General features: G+C 43.2%; 1 protein-coding gene across 4 annotated transcripts in view; it reads right to left on the bottom strand.

Annotated features, from left to right (window-relative positions):
• The window catches only part of LOC138245566 (kelch-like protein 3), a 416865-nt gene that overhangs the window by 87552 nt on the left and 305074 nt on the right, over positions 1 to 24239 (bottom strand). For all 4 annotated transcript variants that reach the window (XM_069199266.1, XM_069199268.1, XM_069199267.1 and 1 more), the window contains one exon: positions 7470 to 7586. In XM_069199266.1, coding sequence (XP_069055367.1) covers positions 7470 to 7586 — 117 coding nt within the window. The remainder of the gene's footprint in view (positions 1 to 7469; positions 7587 to 24239) is intronic.

Genomic DNA, 24239 nt, shown 5'->3' with positions numbered 1-24239 from the left:
AAACACCATTAGAATTGTATGAAAAGCCAGATGAACTAAAGTCGCATAGAGGCTTGTATGGTATCTTTGCAACACATGAGAACAGGCACACACAGAGGAAAAAGTAATCCATGATATTTGCTGAGAGATTTCTACTGGTGGGTGCACCTAAAGCATAAAATGTATGCAAGTCACCTCTTGCACGTCTTTGGTATCATGGTACAACGCTAGATCATGTTTAGTACTGTTGCACTGTTAATGTGACTGCAACTGATGACATTAGAGGCCAGAGGAGCATAGTCAATAAGGTGCGCAACAATTTCTAGATTTTCATGCAATGCTTCAGAATCAGGCTGTGTGAACTTACTAAACTTGGACCAGTGTGTGAATCCCTAGATTCATAATCGTACCCATTGACCTTTTGTTCCCCGACTGGAAACCAGGGTTTGACATTAGTTTAATTCCACAAAGTTAATACGACACACTAAGGGTTCAGGTAACTCTTCGTTAGATATAGGAACTCCTTCCCTGTTCAAATGTGAGTAACAGAATTTTCTTAACCCTTTCCATACACTGGACAGTCGGAAGCCGCCCGACGATGCAGTGCTCATGTGCGTCGGATGACTCCGGGCAGTCCGCGCACATGGAACAGGAAATCCCTCTGGTGCGAGTACCAGAGGGATTTCATTTAAATATTTTTAGCCTTGGTTCCTGGGGAAGAGCTTCCTCAGCAACCAAGGGTAAAAATATCCACTACCTTGTAAAGACGATGGGCACGCCAACGTCATTACAGGGAAAATAAACGTAAAATTAACTGATTGGATGATTTGCTTTCATTTTCTTTGGTGCTCAGGGGCATATCTCAGCCCACTGAGCACTGATTATAACAGAAGGGGTACAGTTGGAAAGGGGAGAATCACCGCTTTCCAAAGGTACTTTTCCCTAGTAAATCCCTGCTTGGGGATCGCCTCAGGAGGGTGATCCCTAAACAGGGATCCACTCCACCAGGCCAGCAGGGAGGGGGAGTGCCCCTTGGATAAAGGCTTTTGCTCCCAGTTCATTTTTTAAAAGAATACAGTCTTTCTGCCTCCCTCTTCCCCCGGGTGGCAGATGGGGGCAATAGCCCCTAATATGCTCTTCGGGGGCAGAAAACCCACTAGCCAATAGAGACTTTTTTTTTTTTTTTTTAATTAGGAAAGGGTGCGGCTGCCCAGAATGGGCAAGGGCAATGCCCCCACCCACAAAAGTAGGCACATCAGTTCTTAATTTGTAAACAAAAATGTGCCAGTGCCCAAAACCCTCCTCTTAAACATGCAGCTGGTGCAATTAAATGTGCGAACATGGAATACTGAGGCAGCGTAACCCTGAAGCCATCAAGGGCCTCTTCAATCCATTTACAGCTACTCCCTGTCCCTTCAGCTCACTCTTGCACCTTTCTGCTTTCTCCCTTTGTGACGCTTTTTCATTTTTCTCTTTCTCCGTCTTTCCCATATGTGTCTTTTGCTCGCAGTAAACGCTTGAGGCAGAATAAGTGCTGGCCCTAAAAAATAAGTGCTGGTGCTCTGCACCGGCAACAAGAAGCAAAAATTAAGCAAGGAGGCACAGTGTTTCTGCCCCCCTTGGGTGGCTGCCCACCATGGACATGGCCATTCCCCTACCCCAAATAAATGGAGACACAGGGGGTCATTCCGACCCCGGCGGGCGCCGCCCGCCAGAACACCACACTGCGGTCAAATGACCACGGCGGTCATTCTGACTTTCCCGCTGGGCGGGCGGGCGACCGCCAAAAGGCCGCCCGCCCGCCCAGCGGGAAAGCCCCAGCAACGATGAAGCCGGCTCCGAATGGAGCCGGCTGAGTTGCTGGTGTGCGACGGGTGCAGTGGCACCTGTCGCGATTTTCAGTGTCTGCTAGGCAGACACTGAAAATCATTATGGGGCCCTGTTAGGGGGCCCCTCGACACCCGTTCCCGCCATCATGTTCAGGATGGCGGGAAGGGGGTCGGAATCCCCATGGCGGTGCTGTGAGCAGCGCCGCCATGGAGGATTCTTTGGGGCAGGGGTAAACTGGCTTGAAACCGCCGGTTGCCCTTTTCTGACCGCGGCTTTACCGCTGCGGTCAGAATTGCCCATGAAGCACCGCCAGCCTGCTGGCGGTGCTTGCGCGGCACTCTGCCCTGGCGGTTTTCAACCGCCAGGGTCAGAATGACCGCCACAGTCTTCCTGCCCCCCTGGGGCGGGCAGATGGAGGTAATTACCCCCAATCAGCCTCTAGGGGGGCAGACAGCACACTAGACTCCAGGAAATAAAACAAAAATAGAGGGGTGAGGGCATGGTTTTGCCCCCCCCAACTGAAGGGAGCAAGTGTCTTTTTGCCCCCCAACCTAGCGGACTAAAGCATCTCATCCCAATGGCAAGCAAGAGGACATCTGACTCTTTAAGGTATTGATTTCATATATGGCTAAATAGAGGTTGGCTAACTCCCAGTATTGTCCCACTTACAATGGGGAGCGGCTGCACTTTTTGAACTTGAGTGCGCTGCCACCTGGAAAAACCTACCAGACTCAGACACTTCTGAAAACTAAACATCTGGGGGAGTCTAGGGTGGTGTGACTTACATGCACCCCACACCAATTTCTTACCCAGAATGCCCTGCAAACCTCCAAGCTTTTACTGAAATCACACATTTTCCCTACATTTCTGTGATGAAAATTTCCGGAGTCCGCAGGAATCCACAACATTCCTACCACCACCACCACCACTGGCCCATCTGTACTCATAAAAAAAAAACTTTGCCCCACTTATGTGGGTGCCCAAAGCAGGGTCAGCCTAAAAACGTATGAAAAAAACTGCCCTTTGAGTCTGCTTTGGTTCCCCCTCAATTTCTACATGTTTTTGGTCCTTCCATCGTGGCTCCCCTCAGATTCCAGAACTTTTCTGTGATGGAATGTGAGGAAAATGTGTGTTTTTGACAAATTTTAAGGTTTGCAAGGGATTCTGGGTAACAGAACCTGGTGAGAGCCACACAAGTCACCCCACTTGGATTCCCCTGGCTGTCTAGTTTTCAAAAATGTATGGGCTTGCTAGATTTCCCTAGGTGCTAGCTGAGCTAGGGCCCAAAATCCACAGCTAGGCATATTGAAAAAAAAGGGTCAGTTTTGGGTAGAAAAATGTGATGTGTTCACTTTGTGTTTTGGGCCGTTTCCTTTTGCAGGCACTAGGCCTACCCACACAAGTGAGGTACCATTTTTATCAGGCGACTTGGGGGAATGCTGGGTGGAAGGAAGTTTGTGGCTCCCCCTCAGATTCCAGAACTTTTCATCACAGAAATGTGATGAAAATGTGTTTTTAAGACAAATGTTGAAGTTTGCAAGGGATTCTGGGTAACAGAACCTGGGAAGAGCCACACAACTCACTCTATCCTGGATTCCCCTTGGTGTCTAGTTTTCACAAATGTACAGGTTTGCTAGGTTTCCCTAGGCGCTGGCTGAGCTAGAGTCCAAAATCCACAGCTGGGCACATTGCAAAAAAAAAGGGTCAGTTTTTCGTGGAAAAATGTGTGTCCACGTTACATTTTGGGCTTTTTCCTGTGGCGGGCACTAGGCCACCCCACACAAGTGAGGAACAATTTTTATCAGGAGTCTGAGGGGAACACACAATAGTAGAATAAGTGTCATAACCAATTGTCGTTCTCTGCATTTGTGCCTTCAAAATGTAAGACAATGTGTAAGTAAGGAGTTGTTTTAAGAAATGCCCTTTAATTCACATGCTAATATCCTTATCCCCAAATTTAGAAATGTACAAATAACAACTGCTTCTAAACTCCATGTCTTGTGCCCATATTGGAAATACGTATGTTTCCTTGATACCTATTTTTCACTCTTTATATTTTACCAAATGAATTATTGCATACCCGGTACACAATGAAAAACCAATGCAAGGTGCATCTCAGTTATTGGCTCTAGGTACATAGGGTTCTTGGTGAACTTGCAAGCCCTATATATTACCGCAACTAGAAGGGACCATCATACGCAACTGTTTATTGCTTTCGAAAATCTGCCATAGTTTTAGTTTTTTTTTTTTTAACTCTTTTTATTGATTTTATGCGACAAAACAAAAAAACAGATAACACATAAGAAGTGTATGGCTCCATTCTGAGAAAGGGTGAATTCTAGTCACACTTCATGGCAGTATGTTTTAAAATAGCGTTACACATGGCTAAACTTAGACATTTGTTACAGAAAACGAATACGGGACAAAAGCACATCGAAGCCAAGTTGTTGAGCGAAATATACATTGAATAATACAATTATGCTTGCTTGGCTGTCACTTTACCTCTGTACCAATGGCACAGACATCACCCCATCCCATCAGAGCCCTCCTCTGAGCTAGTTATATCCTCTGCAGCAAATTTATTGAGAAGATACCCCCACAACATGATTGCATCCGAGGCACTCTTGTCAGTACAGGTAGTACGCATCTTCATCTCCTCGGTCACCCCCATTCAAGGAGATCCGCCTGCCAAGAAGACACCAGCCGCACTCTATTTCCAAACCATCAGATGGCCACTCGCCTCTTGCCAAAGAACGGGGGCAGCTGGGCCCACCTTTAGGGAATTTTCCGCCCTCTGGGTTTCACCACTACCCCCAAAAGGCAGGCCAACAGAGTCAGAGGGATATCAGTGCCCGATGCTTCCACTATTTTTGGCACCACATCCATCCAGAATGCCTGAATCACAGCACATGCCCAAGTGCAAGAAGGTGGCTCCCATCTCCCCACATCAAGCACACCGTACATCCCATGAGGGGTTCATCCTGTTCAATTGCCAAGGAGTCACATCAGTACGGTGTAAATAGTTGAAGTGAAGCAACTTAAATCTATGGTTGCAGGAAACCCTCCTCATAAGTGCACATGCACGCGCCAGTTAGCATCCTCAATGGGCTCCACAAACTCACGTTCTCAGGCCCCGGGTGAGGTATAGGGAATATTCACCATATCACCCTGAATCGCCCTGTAAAATAAGGAAATGAGGCTGAAGGGAACGCAGCCCACACCTTCCGTGCAATGCTCTCCAACTTAGCATAATGAAGAAAGTGGCACGCTCCCACTTACAATCTGCCATAGGTAAAAGTTACAGATGAAAACGTAGACAGAAATGGCTGGGTTTTTTTCCAACTTAATTTCCGTATTTTTTTATTTCAATTGTACTTTCCATAGAAACACCTTGAAGGGTCTACACCATGGGTACTCGCAAACATTTTCACGGGGGCCGCAGAGTTTGGTCTTTGATGTGACCGAGGGCCGCACTGATGGCAGCAGGGTGGCAGTCGGGGGTTGGTAGTAAAGTGGGCTCAAGGGACACAAAGCTATACTTCTAGTGTCTGAATAGCACAACGTGAAACCATAAACTTGGGAATAATCACGGCTTCTCCCCTTAACCAAACTGTGTGATCCTATGCAAATGTTTTATTTCACTTTCCCTCCTTTATGCTCATTATCACATATGAGGACCTCGCATGACTTTAGGATGTGTGCTGCACAAAACCTTTTTGTGTTTGATTTAATAAACTGTAATTTTTTTGTATACTTGAAACCTAGGCCACCGAAAGAGTGCACATAGCTGACTTGCCTCTTAGCTCACCAAAGGCATTGTTGTCGGGGTGGGAGATGGGGGAGTGAATGTTTCTAAATTCTGGTTGGAAAATTATCACTTTGAAAAAATATATTTCTTCAATGCACTGATATAATCTGGTGAACTAAGGTGAAGGTTCTGCGTGTTAATGAAATACACTTTTTGAATTTTGAGCAGACTTGATCCTGCTTTTACATTTTTGTTTCAAATATGTCTTTAAAAATTAAGGTGTTTCTGATGTTACATTGTACAGAACCCCTCTCTTATCTCAACCTTCAACTCACCTTAAATAAATACTTGACTGTTTATTTACATTTTTTAAATGTTGGTGCTGAGTCTAGCTAAGAGCAGCCCAGTGCTGCTGGGCCGCATGTAAAGGTCAGGAGGGCCGCACTATGAGTATCACTGGTCTACACAAATGAGCCCGTGCTGAATTCGGAATTTTGTCTACTTTTCAGAAATATATAGCTTTCCAGGATCCACCATTAGTTTCACACCCATTTCTACCACTAAATGGAAGCAGGTTGAAAACACAAAAAAATAGGAAAATGGGCTATGGTACACTACAATGGTAAAACTATTGAAAATTTTGTTTTTCTGATTCAAGTCTGCCTGTTCCTGAAAGCTGGGAAGATGATTTTAGCACCGCAATCCCTTTGTTGATGTCATTTGCAGGAAAACAAAACAGATACTTTCTTCTGCAGCACTTTTTTCCCATTCCCCCCCCCCAATTTTTTTTTTTTTGTTTAGCTATGGTTAGGTTAATTTCTCTGTACCCTCCAGGGGAATCCACAACCCTGGGAACCTTTGGAAACCCCAGGATGCTGGAAAAAAGAAAGAATGCAAATTTAGTGTGGGTACCTTTTGTGGGCCAAAGCGAAAAACTAGCTCAATTAGCCAAAAAAAGGCTTAGCACTGGAGGGGGAGGGCCTAGCAGCGAAAGGGTTAAAGATTGCCATGTAGCACGTCCTTCTGCAATGATTCCTTAGAAATAAACAAGTTCCAACATAGTTTACTAATTATCCTTTGGTTTTTGGTTCTTCTACTGAGAATTGTGTTAATCAGGTTATGAACTCTGGAGCTTGTTTTTCCACCTGTATCCTTGCTTTTTAAAGAGGCTAACGTTACTACTAAGAACCCTATAAAGAGGAGCTCGAACCTGATGCAACTATGAGTAACGCCATCTTAATGCTAGGGTAGTTTTTTTTCGTTCTCTGTCAGTACCTATGCTCAAAATTGTTATACTGCATGTTTCCTTTCTGCGTGTAACGTGTAGTGTCACCTAATCACAATCACCTTTTTTGTTGCAGAGCTCATGTTCATTTATACAGCCCGCTTGTTGGAAAACAGAGTTTGGACATCACCAAATTCTTGGACACTTATATTTTTGCAGAGAAAAAGTTCATCTTAAAATATGTAGAAAGTTATTTATACCAAAAACACAACTAGTGAAGAACGCATGATAATACAATGTTTAAAACAATTCAAAGCTGTGCATCTCTGTTTATGCAATGAGCGTATTTGTTCCTGTGATGGTGAAACAAGATATTTAAATTTTCTTTTGTGTATTTTCCATATTTCTCAATATATTGCCATGGGTAAGGGTTTTCTACCAAACGATAATTGAAAAGCATTCATTTTCTTACAAAGTGTAAAAAGGTCACAGCTTGACAAAGCAGATGTTCCCAATCATGAGGAAAGATCACAAAATGTCTTTTCGTGGAGAAATCCTGAAACTCAGCAAGTAAAGCAAACGCCTGGCCCCGGTTTCCCAAAAACGTACCTCTTGTGCATGCACTGGTATATAATAGAAAGCAAGTTGGAATTCTGAAGTTTTAAAAATTGTGCACTCCAAACTCACCTGTACAAGATAATCTCTTGGTAGAAGAGGAAGCCGAACATGTTCCATTAATTTAGCCATGTGTTCCAGGCGAGTATCTTTTTCATAATGTATCCATGAAATAACAGCTTCAAATACCTGTAAATAAAACGTATGCCCGAGTGAAGGGTAGGAATTAGGCAATGTAAGTCACGAACAAAAGCAATGATGTATTCTAAGACAATTTAACTTTGAATACCCTTATGAGAGGTTCAGGTATTTCCAAATTGCTGTTTAGGTAGAACCCTGCTCCCGGAATGGACCGACCCACTGACCACCCCACCCATCAAAATGCACTTTGATGCACTTTCCTTCTCAGTTTAGACAGTAAAGGTCTGGAACTCACTCCTGGCAAAGACAAAAAACAGCTGAAGTTACTTTAAACTTAGGAAGACAGTAAAGAACTCTCCGTTCCTAAAAATATAAAACCCTACCGCGGGCACCACCAGACCAAAACGGCTCCCTGAAGTAGAACGAGTCACCCACATAAAACAGTAGGTATGAACGTACACATGGCTTAACCTATCTCTCACTCATCCTCTCCCGACGCCATGCTGCTTCTGCACGCTAACGGCATCCACCTGGTCATCACGAACAACACTACAACGCTTCCCACAGAGGCAAGACTAGGCACACCATCTATCAACCAAACACGATGTATATATGTGTGTTTGGGGAGGCAACGATTTTTAATACTGTGTCTTTGATACACATGTTTATCGTTGCAGTTTACATGCTTTACAATATTTGGTAAACGTGTCTTGCGTGGTTTTGTGTTTTGCAAAATTGCTTGCATCTAGAAATGCTAATGCACAAGTTCATTTGTTGCATGGTTTGTGATTACACTGTCGAAATGTTGCAAGTTTGAGTAATTTACAATGGGTGATCTTCTGCATTTCAGTTGGACCTACATTGTGTAACACTGTGTGTCATGAATTAAACATAGAATTTGGGAGACGGGTTAGGTAAATGGTATTTGGCTCCAAAAAGTGAATTGTGGATTCACAGGCTGATTGTGTGGATTCATGTGTGCAAAGATGGGGACGAGGAATACCCCAACTCAAGGTGTGCATTAAAGTGTTACCAGCATGTGCTTTGTGCAATTGGGGGAAGAGCAGCAAGTGCTGATAAAACCGGGAAGAGTATTACCCTGTCACGTGAGGAAGAATGGGGGAAAGTGTTGTACGCCATGACGTGCGAAAGTGGGGAAAGGGTAGTACCTAATCACAAGACAAAAAAAAGAGTGGAGAAGTACAGTACCCATGGTGTTGTGGCTGGTATCCACAAGTTACACCCGTGTGTGTTCTGGGACCATTCACCACCTTCTATGAATGGGGAGGTTTCTGTAGGAGCACTTTGCTGGAAGGTAGAGTACATTAGTGTGTAGTGTCGTTGGTGTCCGTTTTGTAGTGTGTTTTTGTTTCACTTATATATATGCTGTAGGACTGGTCGTCATTCTGTACAAAACCAATATTGTACACACCAATGAATTTGGCACGAGACTAAGACCCAGATATTGATAGAATGGAGTTCAACAGCTACAAATGACATTCATATTTATAACACTTACAACATCTTCCCTTAAATCTTCTGGATCTTCTTCCTCAAAAAATAGGAGCCATCCATTCGTGGAACCCCTAAGTGCTCACCTCACTCAATGCTGCAATATCCCAATACATTCTAAAGCAAACATCCTTGACTTGACTTTGTACGTTCCATGCCAGCACAATCTACCATCCTTCACCTGGAGAGATGATTAAGGCACCCACTGCACAATCGTACAGATTCTCCAAGCATACTGGTTCCACTTAAAACACAACAAACAACTCTGCAGATTGAAGGACATCTGTCTTTTCTGCATGGTCACTCCCTATTTTTGTCTTTAGCTGGACCCTATATTTTTGCTTGTTTTAGAACCATGAAATTTAACTTTGATAACCAATACATGTGCCCCCCTTTAAAACGTCCCTAGTATAGAGTACACAATGTACCCTGGGCCTGTACATTAAATGCAACTTGTGGACTGTGTCACCTATTGTGCCAGCCACTACACTGACATTGTAAAACATGGCTTCAGGCCTACCACTGTAGCCAGACTGTGGTACTTTAAACACAGCACTTCAACCAATCAAAATAAACCATTTGACAAGTGAAAATTTCCCTTTTAAATATGAATATGTCACTCATATGTAGGCCTTTTCGTCGACAAGGCAGGGGGCGTGGTATTTAAAAGTAGGACATGTAGAAATGTAATGTTAACCGGTCCGTACAGTGGCTAGCACCCAAAACTATCTTTTGAAGTGGCATACCTACATATCCAATGTACAAAACCAGAGTACAGATTCAAAATCCTATTACTGTAGCTCAGGAACAGGGCTGGCTGGAAAAATAATTAAATAACTGATAGTTATTAAGAGTCCAATTCAATGGTGAAGTCAGATTTTAATAAATATAACAGAAAAGTAAATTTTATTAGTTTGCGGAGGCTAACTTTGCATTGGATCTCCTTCTTCTGACAGCCAGTAGTTAGCTTTTGAACAGGTGTGAAATGCCTTCCAGAAGAACACCAGAGGCTGCCCTGAATAGGCATAACTGACTCCTCTGAACCTGACGGAATATGGAGGGTGGGGACGGTGAGCATTTTTTTTTCATTTACATTAAAGTGTCAAATCCTGATTGACAGGTCTGAGGGGTTTATATAGACTTTGAGGCACACTTGAAAGACCGAGAACAGGATGTCAAGATAATTCTTGTTTATCCACTGTCTGGTTGCTGAAGGACCTGTTTTGTCACAAAAAACCTCTGTCTCTGGGTTTTACATATAAAACTGGGGGCACACCTGATAGGAAGGAAAACAGGATGCCAAAACAATTACTGTGTATCCACTGTCTCGATGCTGGAAACCTTACTTTTGTTCTTCCAGGCTCCTGTCTCTGGGTTTAGTTTGGGTACATTGGCTGTCCCAAGCTGGAATTTAGGGTTAAATTTGGGAGGACAGTAGGATTACCATAGTACATCCCTCCCCCGCTAACACACATAGCCCTCATAGCCCACGTTTAGTGTGGCCAAATACTTTTTCCAGCTTGAACATGCCCATAGAGGATAGAGTTGGTCATGGTATCTTTTACCCCACAGGTTGGGGCATGCCCAGGTGTCATTCCCACATAGTAGCTTGTGCCAGGCATACATGTGGCATCTCCAGAAACCCATTTCAGGACACTCTGTCTGGACCTGAGGAATTTTAGAAGGGACCTGAACCTGGTGTGTGTGATCTGAGAAGTGCCCTGAAGGACTGGACCTGCTCTCTCGTGTACTCAGATCAAAGAAGTGAACTCAAAGGGCCACAATACATCTCCCGTTCAAGCTACAGGGATATATCAACTTACAAGAAATCTTTCCTGCAACTGCCCAGTTGATTAGTGGCAACTGGCCCTGGACTAGAATCGACTGTTGGTCTCTGTCAAACACACAGTGAATCTCCAAGTGCCTCATCTGAGGTCCTGGTAGGCTGTGGAAATGTATTCCTGTGGTAGATTGGGACATAAATTACTAAAGTCAAAAGACAAAATCTTTGCCCAGGACAAACCAGGTCAGTGTATCTGACAGGCACTCCATCACAATCAGAGTCAAATTGCACCTAGGTCCCCGTCTGCCATGACCACTGACTATCATTGGCAATTTATCCTCCTTGGTGCTATTCCTACTTAAAATATTACAAATTCACATCTCCTGTTCCCTTATTGGATTTTTGTCATTTTGGAGTCATTGTATCTATTAAATTGTACTCTATTTGTCTAATTTGGTTAGGGATTTTTATTGTCTTGCATTTCAACTTTATTATCGTTTTCATACTGCATAAATACTTTACAGATTGTCCTAAGTTACTCCTGCCACTCTATGTCATAGCTACCAGGGAGTTGAGCAAATAAGGGTTTTGATTATTCCTTGAGTTAGGTACCCACATCAAATAACAATCTAATTTCTTATACAGATATTTCCAAGACTACCACAAAAACCTCCTAATGCGGATCCTCCATTACCAAGACAATAGCATTCTACCTCACCTTGACACTGATACCACAACAAAATGTATATCTTGAATCCAGCCACTCTTTCCTTGGCACTGTTAAACACACTGCAACAGCTAAGAGAAACGTTCAGACTTAACAAGCACTACTGCAATCAAAGCCTCACTATCTGTGGTGTAGTCAACAAAGAAGTAACCTCAGGGCTAGCATCTCTTCTCACAGTCCTTCAAAAAAACCAAGAAATTATTTTTTGGTCAACAACATTACAGACGTATGATCAAACAGCGCACAGCTTCAAACACCATTTCCAGCTTCATTCCAAGCTGACATTATTTTAAACCTCACTCTGTAACTGATCTTCTCAATGTCTTCCCATCAGTCAAGACCATCTCCTACAAAAACAACATCCTCCCATCGATCTTCACTAACTACCTTGCCAATGAACTACTGATCCTGTCCCTTCACTAAAAGAACATTCCCCTCCAAGTTCAATAAAAGGCAAATTTTAAGTCCTCCTTAGAACCTCCACATGATCTAACAGAATAAACAAACTGCTGCCCAGCCACACACCTCCTCATGCCTAGGCCAAATGAAAACAGCAGTGACTAATCAATTTCAACCACATTTAGACTTTTACATCTGTTCCTTACAAACCAGTAGGGTACATTACTTCAGAACATCACAGAAACAGCCAACTGGAATGAATTCAGTAATGCGGTCTGTGTGTTAAACAGTAACACCAATCTGTTCATCAAAACTATGGGGGTCATTACGACCCTGCCGGCGGCAGTAAGGTGACTGTTACCGTCCGCTGGCCCAGCGGAAATGTCATAATAGGGAGCCAGGAATACCGCTGGCAATGGCGGTATTCTGTCTCCCGCAGCCTCGGTGGTCTTTTTGCAAGACCGCCGAGGTCGTAATGACCCCCTATGTCTCTCTACTGCACTGGAAGAGTACAACACTATCTAGCAGTATGGACATAAGAGAAACCTTTGTGAAATGGTTTGCCTCTTAATTCATTTGATCCAGATGTACTAATCGAGATCCGCTTTCTTTCTTGTCTTCCCCCAATGATATTCATACTTGCAAGAGTCTTTTGGTATTTAACACATTGACCTAAAAGCATTTATCCACTCATCCATCACTACTGTGATAAAACACACATCATCAGGATACAGTTTATGACCTCTCATGCAGACCACATTTCAAACGTTAACTGGGTATGACCGTCCCGTCTCTGGCGGGATCAACACATTAAGAAGGCTGAAGAAACTCTTCAAGCGATACAAGACAACACGAGGAAAACAATCACCCAAGCCCTCATCACAAGCTGGCCAGACTATGGAAACACAATGTATGCAGGCATTACCAACCAGTTCACATGAATACTGCAGATCGCCCATATCACAGAAACCAGACTAGTCCTCAATCTACTAAGCTGAGCCCAAATCACTCCACAACTTAAGGAACAACACTGACTCCCAATACATAGGCGTACACACTTTAAGGTTCTCACCCACACCTACAAAGCCCTCCACTACACTGGCCCTGCATATCTGAAAAGCTGCATTCACTTCCAGCAACTCTTATAGACACTTCTGCCCTGTTTGAATCTCACTTGCACTAATCCCAAGCATACACAAAAGCAAAGCAGGGGGTCATGCCTTCTCATACCTAGCCCTTAAAGCCTGGAATTACCTCCTACAACACATCAGAGCATTCTCTTCTCTGCTTGACTTTTTTGAGAAGATATAGACCTATTGCCTGGAACGACCTCGCAGCAGCACATCAGTGCCTCTCCTCCTCTCTGCTTGACTTTCATGATAAGCTATAGACCTACAGCCTGGAACGATCTTGCACAAAGCATCAGTGCTTCCATCTCTCTGCTTGACTTTCATGAGAAGCTATAGACCTATCGCCTGCAACGATCTTGCACAAAGCATCAGCGCCTCCCCATCTCTGCTTGACTTTTGCAAGAAGCTGAAGACCTCGCTTTTCAAGTATGGCCACAAGGCTAGCCTCACTCACTTGCTACAGAGCACCTGGATCTCTGCACGGGTGATAACTGCGCAAAAAAAACAAAAAACGATAACATAACTTAACAAAACACATGCCTTGCAGCCACAAAGATATGCATCAACTTGCTACCCTTTCACAACTGTATCTGTGAAGGCACTGAATGCAAAGAATAAGTACTATACCCACTGTGCTGCCGCAACAAACGGTAAGCAAGTTGTATCGCTACCAGAGCTGTAACAATACTCTGCACAATGCCGCTAATAAACTGTAAACACTGTGCAAATCTCAAAACATCAACAACAGTGAAGAGTATGCTCACTCTGTAACTCAAAATTGTGATAATACCCAATTCAAATTACCATAAATGACTAGGTTTGACATTGACAGCAAAAATCATTATGCACATCAAGTAACCACTTAAAACCAGTAGTTGGGGTGGGCGGAGCTCCTGAAGTTCCAGGCAGGGTCCCTGTTGCCACTTGCCAGCAGCCTGGCTCTCTGCCTCCCTCTGCTCCCGGGCCCGGCCCAGGCTGTTGGCTGAGGGAGGCCTGGAACCAGAGCTGGAGCTGGCAGCAGCTCCATGCAGACGTTGGCTGAGACTGTCCATTGCAGCCCTGTCTGCGGTTGCGCTGTGTGGTCCATAACTGGGCTGTAGTGCGCACGCAGTGAGCTTTGCTCCGCTGGTGGGGCTAGCAGAGTTTTTGTTCGAACTCTGAGCTCCAAGCGGAGTGCCAAAATCTTGGTTAGCTCCACCAACAGAGCAGAGCTCACCGCCCACCCCTACTAACCAGCAAGTGCACTCATACACTCTTGATCGTCTGGTAATGAAACCGTATCTTCTGCACTCACCTCACCCCACAACGAGATGCACAATAAACAGATAAAGATCACAGTACATCCAAATTACGTTACTTGACTTTTCCCTGTTTCTTTTTCTCAGGTCTAATTATCAGTGCATTTTCCACTCGTCCTTGTTTGTGGCTTTTCCCTGTCGCTTTTTAGTCTAAATCTCTTGCAACGGCTCACACCCTCTGTTCCTTTTGAGTTTCTTGAACATTTTTCTCCTCAGTTCAAATTCTTCTGCACTTCGTGGCTTTTACCTCTGCGTATGCTTTTGTTCTCCTATTGACTAACAATCTGTTAAGCAGCTTGCATGCATGTCGGTCGATCATTTGCACACTTAGGTAGTTTATTATTTTTAAAAAATGAGACGTTAAAAGTCAATGTGTTAAGGTTTGCTATGCGGTATTATCAGTCATTAGCGCTAGGTTTGTTATGTAGTTCACCCTGCCAGTGTGCTGCTTTATTTTACCCAGCACAGAATATTCAGATGTGAATTGGAAGAGAGCACCTAATGAAAGAATTTAGACTTGCGTTATTTCACCATCAAATAATAAACTCCGCAAATAGTATCATCATGTCTTCATAGGGCAATGCATGCACCTTTATAAAGCATAAATACTTAAAGGTAGGACTGGTGCCATTCATGAATGTGCATAGTGTTTCAAGCATAGGCAGGTGGAAGGTGGTTGAAAGGAGGAGGGACACCGAGACGTATTTGTGATCCTTAAAGTTGCATATCCCCTTACTCAATCCAGATCACCCAACCTTCACTTTACACGCACACTTCTGACTGAGCTGACTGAGTTCAGCTTCTTTGTAACTACAGGCAGCTGAGTAAATTCTCCTGTGGGGCTGACTTCCTGTGACATGACCTAGAGCAGACCCAGATACAGCCAGTACGTACAATGAGGAGGCAACGGATATCAGGAGGGAGCGACGCTACTTGCAGAACTGCATCAGCTATAAATTAACGTGAAGCACACTGAGTAGATGGTGCAATACTGGGGAGCAAAGCTAGTGAATGAGTTTCCAGGATATGCTTTTCTCAGCATCAGTTCCCTGTCATAGACCAGCATCTGCATTTTCAAGTGCCTTGCCTGATACTGGGTGGTTAGCAAGATGGTGGGTTGGAGGGATATTCATTATCACTACTCAACTGTGTGCCTACACAGTCTCAATGCTTGTGTACATCTCTGCTGGGGGACTACTAAGTATGAGGTAAGGCGCACTCATTTGTCAGTGTGAGCCATATTACTGAAAGTTTTTTATCAACTACTTAGGCCAAGAATTCCCAGGTATAAGTTCTATAAACTATACCAGGTAGGTGACTGAACCTTTACAAACACTAGTGAGTGACCAGTATTGACTTACTGTCTTACTTTATGTTCTCGATTGAGCAGATGGCACTCTGTGATTGGAAGGGTACTGGCGGTCCTGGTATATTTTCCGTTACCACACAATGTTGGGCAGGGCAATTTAGGTTTTTTAAACAAGTACAAAGCTGGGACAACCTACCATATCCAAAGCCAAGTACAGCTACAATGTTAGCACCAAAACAGATGAGGCAACCATCCATGCGAGATCCTGTAGAATTAGACTGAAGGTGATGGTGTGTCATGTGTAGTGAGAAGGCATCTTGCAGGTATGTGGGGAGCCGTTGCAGCAGTTGAGGAGTGCTCCTTTTTGTGGTCTTCCATTTTTTTTTGGTAGTGGCTTGGTTGCTGGACGCAAGCATGGAAAGGAGCTGCATTTTTGCCCTTGCTGATAGGAGTGCACGGTGATTGCCCCAATGAGCTAAAGGCAAGCAAAATACTGAATGTGGTGGCTCATCTGACAGTCCACTAGATGACTAGATATATAAGATAAATATTCTGCACTGTTAAATACAAATCACACTAGCCGCCTTCAAAGAATACTACAGTTAGGTTCTTACAGGATTATTATGTTCACTGTGTCTGATTTGAGAAATATAGATATTGATGGGACTCCAAAATGTAGAGGGAGATGATTACATAAGGAAGTAAAGTGAATTAAATATGAGGCACTCTTACAATTTATGTACTAGCCATTAAAGCTCCAATATTTGAATTATTTTTGGCACAGAGAGGCTGTGTACGGTCATTTTTCTAAAAAAAACTAGAAGCAAGTAAATTATTGACTTTAGGGGGTCCGTTGGCAGCTCACTTAAAGGGCTTCATATATTGGGCAAATATTCTGCAATGTCAGATATAAACGACATAGGCAGCCTGTACAAAAAATACAGGTACGTAGTAAGGTATATGCAGAGCTAAAATTCCCACAGTGCCCGGTTTCCCAAATACACATCGATGGAACTCTCAAGTTGTATTAGAGACATTCATACAAAGCAGTAATTTGGATTAAAATATGAGGCTCCTTTATGATCCATGCACTAGCAATTTTTAACTCTAAAAGTAAAAATAAGTAGGAATAAGTAAAAAGCTAAGACAATGCAATCCTTTCCGTATGCTAAATGATGAGGAGCATGTAAAATGTGCCTTGCGATAACACCAGGTGAAAGAATATAAATGAATGAGTGGGAACAAACTGACATGGAAACATGATATGAGAGTTTTAAAATTAAGTTATTGTTTTATTTCACGTTTGCAAGAAGCAATTTAATGCATGTTTTGCATGTAAAATGGAGAAGGGACTACTATTTCCTTAATTCCAGGCAGTAAATGGTCCGCGATATCGACTGACATATATCACAAAGTAAGAGAATGGTGCCATTATCGAGTAAATAAGGCCAGAGAAGAGTGAAACACGTTGGGTTGTTTTCCTGCACTGTGATGCATCTCTAAATAAAAATAAAAAACTGAACATAAAAATGCTTGTAAGTGTGCACTTGTGTCCGATATCGGACCTTTTTGTGGTAATTTGGCAGGCAATATTTCCTAGTGGCGGTGCCAGGCAGGTGGTTATAGTTAGATCTGCTTTTCTGTAGACAAAAGTTTTTTTGGTTTGCTAATAACTTTGGCCCCGTTTGATGAATCTTCATGAAACTTTCCCAAAAAATATTAATTCACTTCAGCTTCTTTCTGGAAAGTTTTCGGGTGACCGGTCAAGTGAGAGATGAGAAAAAAGGGGCACCCCAAAACGTAAGATCCCCATGCATTTTTACACAGACTTCTTTAGACACGGCTACAGTAAAAACAGCTCAACAGAATGACACCAATATAGGTAGGAAGCTAGATATTGGTTCACAGATTGAGCCTTTTAAGATTTGGTGAAATTTTGTTCATTAGTTTTTGAGAAATTAAGGCTAAAAATTAACTGTATATTTGGATGGTTGGGAACACAAATTAAAAATGGAGGCATGTGAGTGGTCGAGAGGCCAGTTTTTCCCGTTAGCCTTCACGCTCTCACGGGAGCAAGATTCTCTCGCGATACTCACAAGCGGTCTGATTGGCTGGCTGTTGGAATGTTAGAAATGAAATGGCCTCCATTACGGTTTACTTTGAAAAATTAGAGGTGTTGTGGAAATGAAGTTAAAAAGCTATATCCGGGTAGCAGAAGGGAATGCTGTCCCTTCGATTAAAAGAAGAGGTGTCTAAGGATAAATATTCTGAAGATTATAAATGTATATTGTCTTTACCTAATTTTTACAATATCATGGGTCTCTCGCGGGACAGTGAATAGTAAAAATGAGTAGATGAATTCACAATACATTCTATTAGTAGGAATGGATATTGTGGTGCTTGTTTTTGAGAGAAAGTATGTAACAGATTAACACTGTGATGAGTAAATGGTTTGTTCCTATTTAAAAAAAAATGCTACGATCTTGTGAGACTCATGAGAGCTGGTGAAATAACAGGTGAAGGCAAGCTTTTAGGTGCTCCTGCTCTCATAAGAGTCTTGCAAGAGTTTGTTTGAAAGAAAAAAGGGGAAGCAATACAAGCAACTGAGAACATAAAACTATAGAGTTGCTCTGAAAAGAGCTATTTTTATTAACCGTTTTCAACAACAAATTTTTGTGTTTTCAAACATTTAAAAACTTTTTGGGTATTTTAATTTTGTTTTTAAAGGGTAGAACAAAAACATACACATTGAGGTGTAAAACAAACACCAACAGGAGAAAACAAAAAGGAGAAAAAATACAAAAATGTTTTAAAAAATCTACTGCCTAGGTAGGCATGTGTGTGCTTGGACAAGTTTGTCTTGGGCAGACCTGCTTTTCTCTGAAGAAAATATGATCTGCTTCACAAGTCTACACAAGGATAAAGGCAGACAGTTCTATTCAGGGCAAGTGGGGCCAGTGCCCCACCTATAACTGTTCTGCCCCTCCCCCCTCCCCCCCCCCACCTGCCTGTGCCCCACCGCCGGTGACAGCCAATGCCAGTAAAAAGAGACATCGACCTCTCAGCCTTGAAATAGCCATGTTGTTCCTGTTCACAATGCACATTTTACTCACTAATGCATTTCATAAGAATTTTGGATTTTTCTAGGGACTGTATGTTTCTTTAGTTTTTTTAATGAAACATATTACTCAGGTATAGTGCATACTGTGAAAAGTCACTTCTGTGTATCTGATGAAGTTTAGGTTTGAGGTGGGTGGCAAGGGCATGAGTTACAGTTACTTTAGGGCACAAGCTTTAGTTACCGCTCAGCGGCTTTATTAATTTAAAATGTTATGTCTTAAGTGATATTTTCACCTAAATATAAAGTCTCTTTAACCTTTGGTTTTTGCAGTGCAGTGAATTTCTAAGGTTTTATTAAAGGTAAAGTAAGATAGTCTTTCAATTCCAAACTACAGGGAGTGCAGAATTATTAGGCAAATGAGTATTTTGACCACATCATCCTCTTTATGCATGTTGTCTTACTCCAAGCTGTATAGGCTCGAAAGCCTACTACCAATTAAGCATATTAGGTGATGTGCATCTCTGTAATGAGAAGGGGTGTGGTCTAATGACATCAACACCCTATATCAGGTGTGCATAATTATTAGGCAACTTCCTTTCCTTTGGCAAAATGGGTCAAAAGAAGGACTTGACAGGCTCAGAAAAGTCAAAAATAGTGAGATATCTTGCAGAGGGATGCAGCACTCTTAAAATTGCAAAGCTTCTGAAGCGTGATCATCGAACAATCAAGCGTTTCATTCAAAATAGTCAACAGGGTCGCAAGAAGCGTGTGGAAAAACCAAGGCGCAAAATAACTGCCCATGAACTGAGAAAAGTCAAGCGTGCAGCTGCCACGATGCCACTTGCCACCAGTTTGGCCATATTTCAGATCTGCAACATCACTGGAGTGCCCAAAAGCACAAGGTGTGCAATACTCAGAGACATGGCCAAGGTAAGAAAGGCTGAAAGACGACCACCACTGAACAAGACACACAAGCTGAAACGTCAAGACTGGGCCAAGAAATATCTCAAGACTGATTTTTCTAAGGTTTTATGGACTGATGAAATGAGAGTGAGTCTTGATGGGCCAGATGGATGGGCCCGTGGCTGGATTGGTAAAGGGCAGAGAGCTCCAGTCCGACTCAGACGCCAGCAAGGTGGAGGTAGAGTACTGGTTTGGGCTGGTATCATCAAAGATGAGCTTGTGGGGCCTTTTCGGGTTGAGGATGGAGTCAAGCTCAACTCCCAGTCCTACTGCCAGTTCCTGGAAGACAACTTCTTCAAGCAGTGGTACAGGAAGAAGTCTGCATCCTTCAAGAAAAACATGATTCTCATGCAGGACAATGCTCCATCACACGCGTCCAAGTACTCCACAGCGTGGCTGGCAAGAAAGGGTATAAAAGAAGGAAATCTAATGACATGGCCTCCTTGTTCACCTGATCTGAACCCCATTGAGAACCTGTGGTCCATCATCAAATGTGAGATTTACAAGGAGGGAAAACAGTACACCTCTCTGAACAGTGTCTGGGAGGCTGTGGTTGCTGCTGCACGCAATGTTGATGGTGAACAGATCAAAACACTGACAGAATCCATGGATGGCAGGCTTTTGAGTGTCCTTGCAAAGAAAGGTGGCTATATTGGTCACTGATTTGTTTTTGTTTTGTTTTTGAATGTCAGAAATGTATATTTGTGAATGTTGAGATGTTATATTGGTTTCACTGGTAATAATAAATAATTGAAATGGGTATATATTTTTTTTTGTTAAGTTGCCTAATAATTATGCACAGTAATAGTCACCTGCACACACAGATATCCCCCTAACATAGCTAAAACTAAAAACAAACTAAAAACTACTTCCAAAAATATTCAGCTTTGATATTAATGAGTTTTTTGGGTTCATTGAGAACATGGTTGTTGTTCAATAATAAAATTAATCCTCAAAAATACAACTTGCCTAATAATTCTGCACTCCCTGTAAAACACCACTTTAACCTTTTTTTTCCCTGTTAATTCCTATGGTGTTATTTTATGTAAAGATGTCAATCACTGTGCAATCCACCATAGGCACCAACCTCCTCGTGGGCACCAAACACCCTGTGGGTACCCAACCCCCCTTTTTTGTTGAAATATATAAATAAAAAAGAGAGGCCTATTGGCTTTAACAGGAGGTGAGCAAATCAACACATATAAATTATATCTAGTGATTTTGCCAAAAAGTCCCCAATATTTATATTCAAATGTATATGTTATAAATACATACATTTGCAATGTATACATATTATCACAAATATTGTAAATAAAGTATTTTTGAAACAACCATAAACTGGTCGCTGAGTCTTTTTTCAAGGCAAAAAACACAGCAATGGAACCAACTACAAGGGGTCTCTGCATTGCAGCTGGGAGTGCTTTAACAAATATAGTAAGCTCTTCTGGGTCATGGTCTCAATGACACAGAGCGTTACTCTGTTTATGTTGCTGGGGGCTGCTTTGCTCCCTACAGCCATCCAAAACATAAAAAAAATGCCTGACTGTGCCCCTTCTAGGGGCACCACAATGATAACAATTAAAAAGCCCTTGCTGGACATTAAGGCACACTCTTTGTCTGGAGCAGCAAATTCTAAATGAGTGGCACCTGCAGCTCATTTTTTATACTTTTTTTAGGTTTTTTTTTGGGTCCCTCTGATTTCACCCCAGGGTACCCTTACCTTATGTTCACTTTGGACAGCAGGGGGAGCTCCAAGGCCACATGGCTCCCCAGCCAGCACTGCTGCTTTGCTCCCACCAGGCAGGAACACCATTTTATTATTGGCCCCAGGGTGGGGTCCCCGGGGCCTGTGCAAGGTTCGGAAAGGGTAGGCACATGTCTCCTTCCATTAAAAATAACTTTGGAGATGGGGTCCTTGGGGCCTTCCATAGGCTCTCTGAGGGGTGAGCCACACACCCCCTTCCAATTAACATCACTCTGTCCGCAGGGGATGGGATTTCCAGGGCATTTCAGAGGGTTGGGAAGAAGGCTGCAAGTTCACTCACCAAATTTAATTACTTCGCTGCTCCACCCCCAGGGGAGAGAGAGGCATTTATTCAAAAAGGATGGGAGACCAACATTTTTTATAAAGTACAGTTTAAAAAGTTTTTAAAACTAAGCAGAACACAAATATTGATTAGCAACATTTAAAGATGGGCTCTGAAAGTGGCACTTTGAACTATAACACCCAGAATGCCCTGTGTCTATATAAGGTAGGTAAATGAGAACCATGTATGCCTACAAACTAAAACCACCTGAGGAAGACGAAATGTTGAAACGCGTAGTGGTGTTTGAAGTGCTGCTCTGTGGAATAAATGGAATCTGCTAATCTTTACCTCTGGGCGTGCAGCAATTCTTGTTGGTATATATATATATATATATATATATATATATATGTTACGTATGATATGATGCACTGTTTGGAATTAAAAGCACGAAGCGACCCTGCCGAGTCCTGTTTTCAGTGCTGCAGAGTGGCAAGATTGTGAGCTACTGTGAGGCCGGATTCGATGGTGAGTATGTACATATACGTATATGTATTATTTGAGTCTTAACCCTTGAGGTGGACCAGGGTCCAGCGGTCTTTATTTTAAAATATTTAGGAAAAGGGCATGGATACAGCCACCCATAATGAGCAACTCCTGGCCTCGGTGACCCCATCCCCTGAGGCCGAATGAACATTAAAGGGGAGGTGGAATGGGGTCCCAATCGCTGAGCCTCTGCTAAAAACTTTCAAAGAGGGAGGGAGCTGCATGCCTTAGGGATCCCATCCCCCGAGCCTGATACTTCAATGTCCCGGTAAGCCTACTCCCAGGGCATTGTGGTTCCATGCATGGGACAGTGTAGGCATAACCTGCCTGCACTCTCCTGAGCAGGGAACTTCACTTTGGTCCTGCTTAGCAGGAGCAGTAAAAAAAAGAAAAAGGCTACTCACGCCTAGATGGGATCAAATAAAAGGTGCAGGCTCCCGCCAGCATCCAGTATGGTGCTTCTGGAGCCGCTGGGGCTCCCTCCCATAGTCCCCAATGTTGTGGATGCCCTGGGTGGGCACGGGGCACCCACCTATATTATTTTTAAAAATGTCCGGCTTCTGCCTGGGAAGCAGGCTGGGGCTCCCCCCACAGCTTCCAAATAAAAAAGGAGCTGTAGATGCCCTGGGTGAGAACCAGGGAACCCACTAGTTGAAAAATATGCCGACTCCTGCCGGCACATACTATGTGCGTGGCAGGGGAGTTGAGATGGTCCGCTGGTACCCTGAGGCTCCCCGTGGACTCTAAATAAAATTAAAAATGTTGGCGTCCCGGGCAGACACACTAAAACCTTTAAAAAACATGGGTAATAAATGAGAGGCAAGAGTTGCTCATTTATTATTCACTGCTCTGTGAAGGAGCACCCCATAATGCCCTGTGGGGTCTATTTACATTTTATTTTTGTTTTTACCTTGGCTGTGTCCCTACTAGTGGCTGGGGTACCACCAAGCATTTTTGTAATGTAGTGGGGGCATCAAGGAGTGCATCCCTTGAGTAAGCCAATAGGCTCACTTTTTATATTTTGTTTTGTGACTCTTGGACAAAATCAGTAAGTCTGCCGGAGTCTTGCGAGGACCTGAAATACCAACCACATGCTGCGCATACCAGAAGGCTATGCGTGGTGTGGGGTTGGCTGTTTGCAAGGGGTTGGACGCAGGGCTTGGCCACAGGCCAGGAACTGGTGACCAACCCCACACCACGCATGGCTGAAGAGGGTTGGCTGCCCATGGGGGGGTTGTATGCAGGGTTGCTTGCCTGTGAGGGGTTGACGGCAGGGCCTGGATGCAGGCTATATCCTGCGACGAACACCACACATGACCAAAAGCTGTGCGCAGCTTGAGGTTGCTTGCTCGTGAGGGGTTGGAGGCAGGCCCAGGGCACAGGTAAGGGAACTGTAGCCCACCCAATGCCACTCACGGCCTTCGTGTGGTTTGGCTTTACGTATGGTAATAAAATATAACTTTATGTTAAATCAAGTCTAGAAATTCACTGAAAAAGGGTTAAAGTGATGTTATAGTTAGGTCAAAGTTTCAGTGACAACATAAAGTTTTAAATTTAAAAAAAAGACTGAAATTCACCAGAAATATTGATCTCTAGTGCCTATAACTTCCATGCACAGCTAATTACACCACATATTACATCACTCATGACATATTCTGTACCATCATTGAGAACATCACTACAACAGTTGAAACAGCATTATTGGTGACAAAACTTTGCATGGCAGGGCACATGTTATTGTTACCACATTAGTTTCAGAATCCTCTTGGAAGAAGGTACCCTCATTTCCTTGATGAAGTGCCAGGCTCTCTCGCTCGATCAGAGCACTTTGAGATATGGTTCACAGTGGGCAGTTTATTATATTTCTAACTACTTATTGTTTCCTTACGTCAGGACTGCAGCAAGTGCAGCACCAAAAGCAGAAGCGTAGTCTCTGTGCTTGCTTCTTC

Source organism: Pleurodeles waltl, chromosome 7 (assembly GCF_031143425.1).
Source record: "Pleurodeles waltl isolate 20211129_DDA chromosome 7, aPleWal1.hap1.20221129, whole genome shotgun sequence".
NCBI classification, from domain to species: domain Eukaryota; kingdom Metazoa; phylum Chordata; class Amphibia; order Caudata; family Salamandridae; genus Pleurodeles; species Pleurodeles waltl.
This window is presented reverse-complemented; position numbering and strand designations above follow the sequence as displayed.